General features: G+C 43.9%; 1 protein-coding gene across 1 annotated transcript in view; it reads left to right on the top strand.

The window, feature by feature from the left end:
* The first annotated feature begins 4,081 nt into the window (after positions 1–4,081).
* EGF (epidermal growth factor) overlaps positions 4,082–12,507 on the top strand; it is a 102,140-nt gene continuing 93,714 nt past the window's right edge. The window contains exon 1 of the mRNA XM_030190858.1: positions 4,082–4,388. Coding sequence (XP_030046718.1) covers positions 4,262–4,388 — 127 coding nt within the window. The 5' untranslated portion in view covers positions 4,082–4,261. The remainder of the gene's footprint in view (positions 4,389–12,507) is intronic.

Here is a 12,507-nt window from a genome sequence, read left to right as displayed (position 1 = left end):
AAAGAAAACCATTTCTATTGTTGAGTCCATTTGGGTACTCTCTTTTTTTTTTTTTTCAAACACCCATATTTATATTCTTAAATATCTTTCTGCTGATCTATTGGTTTTTATTAACAGTAAGAGAACCCTGAATGCTCCACAATTAGCCCCTTCACCAAGTCACAATAAATAAGGTGCTTAATCCAACCTCAGAAAACAGTAAATACGAAAAAACAATAGGTGGAAAAAATATATATACACAAGCTAGTCTGTAAGTCTTTCATAAAATTATACAAATATTCCAATGGCCCAGTAGGAGGTCAGCCACAACACGATGATCCAGCAGTCCTAGAATGTGTAGCAAATATGATTTACAATAAGTCCAACATGTTTTGGCCAATCAACCTGCTTTAGGGTCCTTTCATTGTGTTAGTCCTACACTGGAGAGTAGCCCTGACCTCACAAATTGGTCCTAAAATTACCTGCCCTGATGGATGCTCACTACTGTTCCCCCTAAGCTGAGCTGGAGTCCTCCAATTGCATTGCGGCCAGTGGGGGGCGGTGCTTCAGTAATGTGTTTTCAATCACTAGGAACAAATATGCTCTGTGGAATCCTGCAGAACTCACCTGTCCCTCACTGTTCAAAATGTGATTGTGAAATAGCACCTCTCAGTGGCAGGACTGTAGGTGGAGGACTCCTTCTCAGCTTTGAGGGAACAGTGATGCTCACCAGGCAAGAAAGGGTTACAAACATGTATGTGATATACATGTCTAAATACCAGTTTATGTACATCTAGTGGGTGGATGCATTTCTGCTAAAACTCAATGCAGAAAAAACACAATGTCTTATACTCACCTCACAACACATCAAAAATAAATTCACCACCATAACTACCCCAAACGTTTCCCTCCCCGTCTCAAACAATCTGAAAATTCTGGGAGTCACCATCGATAGAAATCTCACACTTGAAAACCATGTGAAGAATACAACTAAGAAAATGTTCCACTCCATGAGGAAACTCAAAAGAGTAAAACCTTTCTTCCCAAGGGCCGTTTTTCGTAACCTGGTACAGTCAATGGTACTTAAATTAGTCACCTGGACTATTGCAATGCACTTTACGCTGGCTGTAAAGAACAGACCATTAAGAAACTTCAAACAGCCCAGAATACCGCAGCCAGACTCATATTTGGAAAAACAAAATATGAAAGTGCAAAACCCCTAAGAGAGAAATTACACTGGCTCCCACTCAAAGAACGTATCACATTCAAGATCTGCATGATTGTTCATAAAATCATTTACGGAGATGCCCCGACCTACATGCTAGACCTCATGGACCTGCCACCCAGAAATGCTAAAAGATCTTCCTGCACTTTTCTTAATCTACACTTCCCCAGCTGTAAAGGATTAAAATACAGACTAACACATGCGACCAGTTTTTCATACATGAGCACGCAGCTGTGGAATGCACTACCAACTCACTTGAAAACAACTAACGAAATAACTAACTTTCGCAAATCTCTGAAAACCTACCCAGGGCCGTGCCTAGGGTCTCCGGCACCCCCCCGTTGGCACCGCGCCTCTCCCCCTGAAAATGATCACTACACTGCCCGCCCTCTTCTCCCCAGATCCTTTTCCTTTTTTTTTGTTTAAATTTACCTCTGTCCGGCGGCAGCGTAGCGTCAGTGAGAAGGAGGCGGCGCTCCCCCGCCCCGACGTGTCTACTAGTCTTCTTCCCTTCGCTAAGTGTCCTGCCTTCTTCTGACGTCATTTCTGACATCAGAAGAAGGCGGAACACAGCGAAGGGAAGACTAGTAGACACATCAGGGCGGGGGAGCGCTGCCTCCTCCTCACTGACGCTATGCCACCGGACAGAGGTAAATTTAAACAAAAAAAAAGGAAAAGGATCTGGAGAGAAGAGGGCGAGGTAAGCATGGTGCGGCAGGGCGCCCCCCAGAGGATGGCGCCCTCCTGCCATGCTTACCTCGCTTACCGTGTTGGCACGGCCCTGAACCTACCTCTTTAACAAAGCCTACCATGAGAATCCATAAACAACTATATCACAACACCACTTCACCCTTATTCCGAATGTCTTCTTTCTATAACTGCTTGATTAGATCTTCTTGTCTTCCTTGATATCTTGTAACACCAATTGTATTTTTACCCTGGAATGGCGATGCCACAACAGGTCTTTGTAAGCCACATTGAGCCTGCAAATAGGTGGGAAAATGTGGGATACAAGTGCAATAAATAAAATAAATAAATTAGGGCAGATCTCAGAAGGAAAAAAAATGGAAGAAAGTTGAACTTGAAAGATGAATATAGGACAGGAAGTGAAGAAGAGAGAAAAAGAAATAATGGATGGGATGCCCTGGAAACAGAGTTCAGAGCATAGACAAAAGAAGTAGAACCAGAAGCAGAGAACAAGTGATTAGAAAAATAAAATCACCAGACAGCAAAGGTAAGAAAAATGATTTTTCAGTTTAGTAATTGAAATATGTCAGTTTTGAGAATTTACATCTGCTGTCTATATTTTGAACTGTATAGGAGGAAATGTGAGGGGGACCCTTTATGCGATGAATTGCGTGATTAAAAATTTTAATTGCAATTAATCATGCGATTAAAATTTGTAATTGATATGCAGCCCTAGTATTTGCTGATTTTACATGTAAAAATGGTATGTACCCACCTCTTCTATAATCTGTTACCACACTTTAACATGGTCTGTGCCAGAGCCGGTGGTGGGAGGCGGGACTGGTGGTTGGGAGGCGGGGATAATGCTGGGCAGACTTATATGGTCTGTGCCAGAGCCAGTGGTGGGAGGCGGGGCTGGTGGTTGGGAGGATAGTGCTGGGCAGACTTATATGGTCTGTGCCAGAGCCGGTGGTGGGAGGTGGGGATAATGCTGGGCAGACTTATACGGTCTGTGCCAGAGCTGGTGGTGGGAGGCGGGGATAGTGCTGGGCAGACTTATAGGGTCTGTGCCCTGAAGAGGACAGGTACAAATCAAGGTAGGGTATACACAAAAAGTAGCACATATGAGTTTATCTTGTTGGGCAGACTGGATGGACCGTGCAGGTCTTTTTCTGCTGTCTTTCTGCCGTCATCTACTATGTATGTATGTTTCTATGTTAGTAAATAAGCTTCATTCACTGTAATATACACATTAGCGACACATGTGTATATTACAGTATTATGTTATCTGACTGAGTTCTAGCAAAACTTAGTAAATAGACTTCTGAAGCTCCTTTTCTAAGTCCTGGTGGTAGGATAGCTTGTTTGACAAAAAAATGAGCAAACAGCAAAAGCTGCAGTCAGCTTGTGCTGAAGTGTAATGAACTGAAGAGTTTTCACCGCAGCATTACATGAGATTGGCTGGGGTCTAGCATAGCTTGCATTTCACAGGTAGCTCATAGACGCCTGCCCTGGTCACAGGCATTATTTGTAATGGGTGGCCGCATACCTACTGGCTGGCTGGCTTTCCAGTAGCACTGAATTCCCCAGATAAGTATTTGCAAATACAGGATTCAGTCAACTGGCACTGAAAGAAGAGGTGGGGCCGGCAATGTGTGTGAGAAGGGAGCCACAACACATTTCTATAAAGAGAAGTGATGTGGAAGCCCTGTTAGTCCACTTTTAAAGTTAATGGAAAGAAATAAAACAAAACAGAGAAAAGAAAATAATACCTTTTTTGTGTGTTTCACTTGATATTTGTTAACATTTGCTTATATTTCTGATCTGAAGAAGGATTGTCTTCAAAAGCTAATAAAAAAATGTATTGTTAGCCCAATAAAAAATGTATCATCTTTATTTTCTTTTCTCTGTTTTGTTTTATTTCTATTTATTACCTGTAAAGAGAAGGAAAGACCTGCTGCTACCCTGCTGCCAAAAATGCAGGTGCTGAGACTACCAAGGTTTCTCCTCTGACCTTTGCCTCACAGCTCCAAGAAGTCACAATGAAACAATCTGGGGAGCTTCATTTCTAAGACGTGTTACATTTTTTCGCAAGGGTGTCAGACATTTCATACTTTGCTTCCAAGAAGACAAAAAAAAAAAAATCGGTGAAAGCCCGCCTGATCACCAATTCAAAGGCTGTGGCAGCCAATGCCTTTAGTGCTGTGAAGAATCAGCAAAAGCCAACAGGAGGGGACAATGAAGTAGCATCGGCAAAAGATGCCGTGTTATGGTACCAGCAGCAGAACGTCTGCTTTTTGCCTCCCCTGGCTATGACTGGACACAAGTGAGTTGCTCTCCGCTGGTGGTTCACAAAAACTGAAGATAATTATGAACCGCTTCCTAGCTGTGCTTTTGCCAGTGCTTTTTAACCCTGGTCTGGTGAGCTTCATGGCGTTACAGCATCGGAACTGCCCAGACGGCTACCGCATACGGAATGAAAATACAAGTTGTCCCTGTAAGTAAAAAGAACGTTTATTTGTAAAGAGAGGGCTGCCTGGCTGTGTCCCGCGACCTCACTTATTCTGTAAGGCAGCCTTGAGTAGGGGATTTCAAAAATTCGCCATCTGTTCTTGTCGTAAAGTATACATAAGTCAATAAAATATGGCACGATTTCCAAAGTAATTCACATTTCTGGCTTCTCGTGGGATAATGAGAGATTTACCAAAGTTGTCTTCCAGTAGAAAAATTGTACCAGGTTTGTACCTGTGTAGTTTCATTGATAAATTGAGGCAAAACTTTGCTAAACTTTGCTCTGCCCCTTAATCCCTGTAAAACAAAAACGGATCATCCGTTTTGTGTTTGATTTTTCTTTTGCATTTTCGATGGTTGTCTTTTTGTATCCTTGATTTATTCCCTGTAAAACAAGAACCGTCTTGCGTTTGATTTTCTTTTCTTTCGATGGTTGTCTTTCGTATCCTTGATTTCTGCAGTGGTCAGTCTAACAGATTCTTTCCGAATAAACGTTGATTTAAGCAAATCGGGAGTAGCAGCTGTCAAATTCTGTGCTTGTCTCAGACAAACTCAACAGTTTGAAGACTGACAGCAGTTATAGGGAGGGAACCGCACACAGCAGTCTACTTAACTTTTCCTCAATTTCCTAACGTGTTAGGTAAAGATAAAAGATGCGGTGCTTGTTCTATCATACGATTATTTTGTCGTCCTGGGTCTGTTTATGTTTTGAAGAATCGAAATTTGCTTTTACAAAGCTGATCCCTATTAGTTCTTGTTTTGTATTCACATTCTTACAGTGCTTCAGTGCTCTTGCTGTGGGAACAACAATGCCACCCATTTTGCCTTACCAGTAATTTTGGAAACATTGATTTTATTATCCTGGGATCTGGTCAATATGAGCTTGATGTTATAACAAGACACCTAAGTAAAAATTTAATAAGGTGAATATTTTATAAAGCTAAGATATACATCTATGCAGCTTTATAAGTTAAGCTCCTAGGATCCGCCCCCAAAACTTCAAATACCAATGCACAAATTAACACCTGCACCACATAGGTATTTTCTAAAATATGTGTGTACATTGCAGTTTCACCCAGCTGAAGTCTCTGGAAGCCTATGCATAGATTACTTAAAAAATAGGCATTACCTCCACCTACTTTTTATAGGGGTATGTGGTTGCACAGTTATTAAAGTCCTTTTCTCCCTTTACAACTGTCATTACACACTCCTGTTTCTCTCTCCTATCTGTGTATATATTTCACCTCCCTTCATATCCACTGTTCCCTCTGAGCCAGTCCTGCCAGTGGAGGCTGTTGTTTCACTATCACATTTTCAATAGTGAGGGACAGTCAGGCTCTGCAGGACTTCAGGGAACTTGCATACCCCTAGAAAATTGAAACACCACCCCCTACTGGTAGAACTGCAGGTGGAGGACTGCCAATCAGCTTACAGGAAGCAGTGCTCATGTCCTATGCTGTCTATTAAGACATTTTTGAGGCAGTGGTGTTCCTAGCCTGGATGATACTCGGGGCAGATCGCCGATGTGCCCCCCCCCCCCGGGTGCAGCGCGCCCCCCCCCATGCGAAATGACACCTCACCCCCCGGGTGCACGCCGCTGGGGGGGGGGGGGGGTGCTGCGGCACGCGCCTCTCTGCTCCAAGTTCACTAATTTTGCTGCAGCTCCCTCTGCCCCCGGAACCTGTTCCGGGGCAGAGGGAGCTGCAGCAAACGAGCAAAGTTAGCAAACTCAGAGCCGACAAGCATGCGCCGCAGCACAGCACCCCCCCAGCAGTGTGCACACCCCCCCTTGGTACGCCACTGTTTTGAGGCCCTTTTAGCAAGCTCAGTAATTTAATTAATTTGTTTGGATTTTGCTCACACCTTTTTCAGTAGCTCAAGGTGAGTTACATACAGGTACACTGGATATTTCTGTGTCCTAGGAGGGCTCACAGTCTAAGTTTGTACCTGAGGCAATGGAGGGTTAAGCAACTTGCCCAAGATCACAAGGAGCAGCAGTGGGATTTGAACCAGCCACCTCTGGATTGCAAGACTGGTGCTCTAACCACTAGGCCACTCCTCCACTAGCGTGTGCTTACTGCTACATAAAATGGCATACTATGAGGTGCTAAGGTGTTCCATAGTACTTTTGACAAGTGTGCGGGCAACCAGCACACTAAAAAAAAATGTTTGCACCAAGGGGGTGTGTCTGGGGTCGAGAGTGAGCATGTCTAAACTAATCAGTGCAGCCAGATTGCCATGTGAGATTAGGGCACAATTAACATGTGAGCCTTTACAACTGACAAAATAGGTGGTAATTTTTGTTCATGGCCACACATTAATGGCAACATTAGCTCATGGTCATTAAATCAGAAAGTGTCAAATCAGCCATTTCCATACAAGATGAAGATGGGGCCAGGGGCATCCTGGGGGTGGGGCTAAAGCTCAGGCAGATAATGGCTATATTCAGCCTCAAATCAAATAACTTTCTCCAAACCAATAGACTGTAGCAATAGCTGTTCTAACTTTCAATGCATGACTTATTCAGTAGTCCAATTTATATGAATAAGCTGACTGTAAAGTTATCCAACTATCTTTATGCAGCAGCTGTCCCACTGAATACTACCTCCTTGGTGTCAATAGGACACTAGATACCAAAATTATTGGGAGGGAGCAGACATACATACTTTTATATATATACAGTGCACTCCATTTAAGTGCACGTCGGATAAGCGCATTCTCTGTTTAACTGCATGCCGTACTTCGGTCCTGTTTTTGGTGCCATCAATTTCTATGGGGACAAACTTCGGTTTAGCGCACCACTGATACGTGCAAGATTCGCTTATATGCATGGTTTAAGACCGCTTCTCTGCAGGAAAGACTCTGCATAAGCCTGCGCACAGAATATGGAAGCCGATTGGCGCTTGACAACCAACGAGATTTCAAATTTACTGCCCCTTTAACTGCCACAGGCAGAATAAGTGAAAGAATGTTGTTAGAGTGTACACTGGAGTTGTCGTCGTCGCGCAACTGTAAGACTTTAACACTGGCTGAACAAATAGAAGTTCTTAAAAAATTAGAAAACAAACAAAGTCAAGCATCTATTGCTAAAGAGTATGGTGTCAATCCCAGTCAAATTTCACGTATCTTGAAGCAGAAAGACCAGCTTCTGGAAGACTGGCAAACAGTACAAATTCACACCGGAAACGAAAATGGGCAGGAAAAGTTGAGGAGGTAGAAGATGCTCTTCTTCAGTGGTTTTCTCAAGTCAGGAGCAGACAGTTTCCTGTCAGTGGTCCCCTGCTTAGGAGAAAGCTAACTAGCTAGCTGAAAGTCTTGGACTAACTGAATTCAAAGCCACTGTTGGATGGTTGGAAAGATGGAAGTAGAGCAACAACATAAAATTCAAGAAACAGCATGGTGAAAAACAAGACGCTGATGACTTTGGTGCTGAAAATTGGGTTGTTTCAGTTCTTCCTACCATCTTGAACTAGGGTTTTTCTATTCGCTTGTTTGGTCCCAGTGTCTTCTGTTTTATGCAGTCTCTTCTTTCCATTTGATATTTTTTCTCTCACCATGTCCATCATCCTCCTGTGTCCTTATGCATACTGCCTACCATCTGTAGCCCTGTCCCTATCCTTCAGTGTCCCGATCCAGCTCTTAAATTCAGCAGTTTCCCCTCCATCCATATCCAGCATTTCTCCTCACTCCCCTCCATCCATGTGCATATACTTCCCTCCCCTCCATCCATGTCCAGCACCATCCCTCTTTCTCTCCTACCCTTCCATCCAGTGTCATCCCTCTTTCTCTCTCCATCCTTCCACCCATTACCCTCTCCCAATCCTTCCATCCATTGTCTCTCTCTATCTCGACCCTTTTCCATTCAGCATGTCCTCTCTCACCCCATCCTTCCAGTGTCTTTCCTCTTTCCCTACCTACCAGCATCTTCCCTCATTCTGCCCCCTCCTTTCAGCATTTTTCCTCTTTCTCCCTTCTTTCATCCAGCATTTCTCAGTCTGGCTGCTAGGTTCTCCCCCAGTTTCTCCCCAGCAGCTTCGCTCTCTCTCCTGCCCATGTCCCCTCTTTCTCTCTCCATCTTTAAACTCATCTCTCTCTCTCTCTCTCTCTGTACCCCTCTTCCATCCAGCATCTTCTCTCTGGCTCTCACCTGCTCTTTTCCATGTCCCCTCTTTCTCTCACCATCTCTTTCTGGCTCTCCCCTGCTCTTTTCCATGTCCCCTCTTTCTCTCACCATCTCTCTCTAGCTGTCCCCTGCTCTTTTCCATGTCCCTGGCTCTCCCCTGTTCTTTTCCAAGGCCCCTCTTTCTCTCCCTATCTCTTTCTGGCTCTCCCCTGCTCTTTTCCATGTCCCCTCTTTCTCTCCCTATCTCTCTCTGCCTCTCCCCTGTCTTCCCAATCCCAACCCTGGGACCAGCATGTCTTCTTCTCTCTTCCTTCCCTCCCAGCTCCTACCCCTCTCTTTGGGAATTCAGCAACTATTTGTCTTTCCTCTCTTCCTCCTGGGATCCAATAAATATCCATATCTCTTCTCTCTCTCCTGTTCCCACTTCCCCTCCTTCTGTGGGTCTAGTATGTCCTCTGCAGGTCCCAGCATCATTGCCCCCCCAGTCCAATAATCTCTCACTCTCTCTGCTGTGCACTGATCCAGTCATCTCACTTCCTCCCCCACTCAAAGCTTGCTTTAGATTAATGGCGGTGACAGCACTCCACCCGGACTGTCTCCGATTCTGCTCCCAAAAAAACAGGAAGGCATATGGCAGTACCTGGCAGAGGAAGGCGCAGACATAAGAAGAAAAAGAAGCGCGGGGCCACCTGCAGCAGCCTTCAGACATGCACTGTCGGCTCTGCCGGTCCTCTGCCCCCGGAACGGGAAATTGACGTCAGGGGGCAGAGGACTGGCAGAGCCGACAGCGCATGTCTGAAGGCTGCTGCGGGCGGCTCCGCGCTTCTTTTTCTTCTTATGCTGGCTGTGGAAAGAAGCGGCGCCGGCAGCAGCAGAGGTTCAGCGTAGGTCTTGTCGGGAGTCTAGTACAACACGGTAAGCGGGGTAAGCATGGCGCCCTTGAAGGCAGGCGCCCCCCTGCGGTGCTTACCCCGCTTACCGTGTTGGCACGGGCCTGGAAGGACTGACTGATGATCCTCCTTTGCTGCAATATGGATGGGAGTGAGAAGTTGGAACCACTCGTCATTGGAAAGAGCAAACAGCCCCATTGCTTCAAGAATGTTAAGCGACTTCCTGTGTCATACCAGGCTAATGCAAATTCATGGATAAAGATTTTAAAATAATGATAATAGATGCTGCCATGACACTTTATCAGTAGTTAGAAATGTCTGTGGCGGAGCCTTGTGGGGTACCGTGAAACAGAAGAGGCTCCAGCAGTTCTGGGTGCTTTGAATTTTAGAGAACGACGATGTGCCAGGTAGTGAGGCGAAAGAATCCCGCTGAGGTTTTGCAACTGACTTCTGAACTGACTGAGCTGTTCGGAGGTAAAAGCAATCCTACTGCTACTTTGCCAGTGCTGCGGAAGCTCCGAGCCTGTTTTTGGCAGCCCCTGCCACTACTTTGTAACAGGCGGCTGAGGGGGCCCTGCCAAAGGAACAGCAGCTAATAAAGACATAGAAGATTGTGCAAATTAAATGGACAACTGGAGAACTAAACTGGCTCTGTTTTACTCTTGCTGTTAAGGGATGGTGTAGGCTTGGATTGTGTCTATCATAGGGACAGATTTTAATATGTATAGAGAGGGATGTTCTCATGTATAATTGTGTTAATAAAGATATGTGATTATTTTGCATTTTAAATAGTTATTTGATGTAAATATTTTTTGATTAATAACTATACTGACATTGTTTGAACCCATTTGTGTGTTTAGCATTAAATTCAACTGTGATATCCTGAAAATCCTGACTGGATGTGCCTCAAGGACTGGGTTGAAAACCTCTGCAGTAGAGGCTTAATTCACTGGCTGGTCCTGTCCCATATAGACTACTGCAGCGGGATCTATGCCGGTTGCCGGGACTATATTCTTAAGTGGCTTTAAACAGCTCAAAACACGGCCGCACGACTTATCCTGGGGAAATCACGCTTTGTTCCTGCTCAGCCACTCCGTTTTCAACTACACTGGCTCCCTATCAAGGACCGTATTACATTTAAAATCTGTTCACTTACACACAAGATAATCTATGGAGAAGCCCCTGAATACATGCTTACACTAATCGATCTGCCCTCTAGAAATGCCCAGAGCTCTGCAAGGACTTACCTCCATCTTCATTACCCCACCTGTAGGCATGTAAAATACAAGACTCTCTGCTTCATCCTTCCCCTACATCAGCACAAAATCCTGGAATGTCCTGCCATGAGAGCTTAAGGAGCTCTTAAAGACCTTCTTATTCGCCAAGGCTTATTCCCCTGGCTACTCCTCTGTTTAACCTCTACCACTTGTTGGCTCTTCACCCCTGTCCTTTGCCCGTGTCATCCCGTGTACCTTCCCCTCCTGTCACATTCTGTTTCTGTGCCATCTCTATATTGAATTGTATACTCTTGACTTAATGTAAGCCGCATTGCTCCTGCTTATGTGGGAAAATGTGGGGTAAAAATGCACCAAAATAAATAAATAAATAAATAAATAAGTAATTTCAGTTTGAGAAAGGCCTTCCTTATAATTTCATCTCAAGTTGGAATATTAGCCTGAATTGAAATTTCAGTCATAGCTAATTTTATTTTCATCTGTGGGAATTCTATATCTTTGCCTGCCACCCATAAGATGTTTGTTTTACCAGGGTTGATTTTCAAACCATTTGCAAGCATCCCATTGGAAATCTTTTCAAACACTTCCATCATCAGTCCCGTGGTTTGCTGGAAGTTCTTTGTTACAGGAAACAGTACAGAGATATCATCAGTACATGAAAAGTTACATTAAAGGACCTAAGCATATGCCCCTGGATTCTATATAGCATGACTTAAGTTGCACACGCAAATCCAGTCGTATTCTGGATTTGTCCACACAGCTTAATGAGTTAACAAGCCATTCAGTGCCAATAATTGCCACTTAACAATCAATTATTGACACTAATTGGTATTCATTAGAATTTACACGCAGAACTGTCTAAGCATATTCTATAATGTGATGTGCATAAATTCAAAGTCGCATAGTTGAAAAGGGGGCATGAAATGGACAGGTCATGGGCATTTCTAAAATCTATGCAGTGGTTATAGAATACACCCGGTCCACATATAATTTAGGCGTCGGCATTTACACCAAGTTTTACTTGGCGTAACTGCCCATGACTAAACTTTGTCATATGGATGGGCACTCGGTGTATTCTATAAACCATGCAGAAACGTAGGCTTATTCTAAAAAATACGCCTAAATGTAGGCACACTTTATAGAATATGCCTAGGCGTATTTTGTTTTGCGCCAATTTTTTAGGCGTGATTCTATAGAATCTAGTCCAGGGTGCATTTCACTTTCTACATTAAAAAGGATGGGGGAGAGTGGAGAGCCTTGTGGTACTCCGCATGCCATATCCCATGACTTTCATGAAGACTTATTCCACACAACTCACAATGTTCTACACTTTAAAAATCTAGAGAACGACTGCAATTCTGAATTTGAAATTTCAAAATGAGCTGATCTCATGAGAAAAATGTCACGATTGACCAAATCAAAGATGGCCGACAAGTCCAGTTGCATATAGCCATAGTCGGTAGGCCTTATCTAAGTTAGTTCTCAAACTAGTCATTAAAGCAAGTAAAACTGTTTCTGTGCTATGATAGGAACGGAATCTTGATTGCCTAGAATCCACTATTTGATGCTGAGAAAGATAATTGTGCAATTGTATTCCCACTACTGCTCCCAACCATCTTCGCTAAAAATGGGATGTTGGCCACTGGTCTGTAGTTAGAACAGAGGCCATGATCAGCATTAGAAATTTTTAACAGTGGAGTCAGTAAAATATGTCCCAATTCAATGCTTAAAAATTCATGTGACCACAGATGATAATGAAAACAGAATAGTAGACTTCTATTCCCCTCTCATTCCTCATCCAGATTCTCTCATTCCACTTATCCAAAGTATGAAGGCGACAGCAGCAGCAGGAGGGTA

The sequence above is a fragment of the Microcaecilia unicolor genome, chromosome 2, assembly GCF_901765095.1.
Source record: "Microcaecilia unicolor chromosome 2, aMicUni1.1, whole genome shotgun sequence".
Taxonomy (NCBI): domain Eukaryota; kingdom Metazoa; phylum Chordata; class Amphibia; order Gymnophiona; family Siphonopidae; genus Microcaecilia; species Microcaecilia unicolor.
The sequence above is the reverse complement of the archived record's forward strand: the minus strand, read 5'-3'. Positions and strand labels throughout refer to the sequence as shown.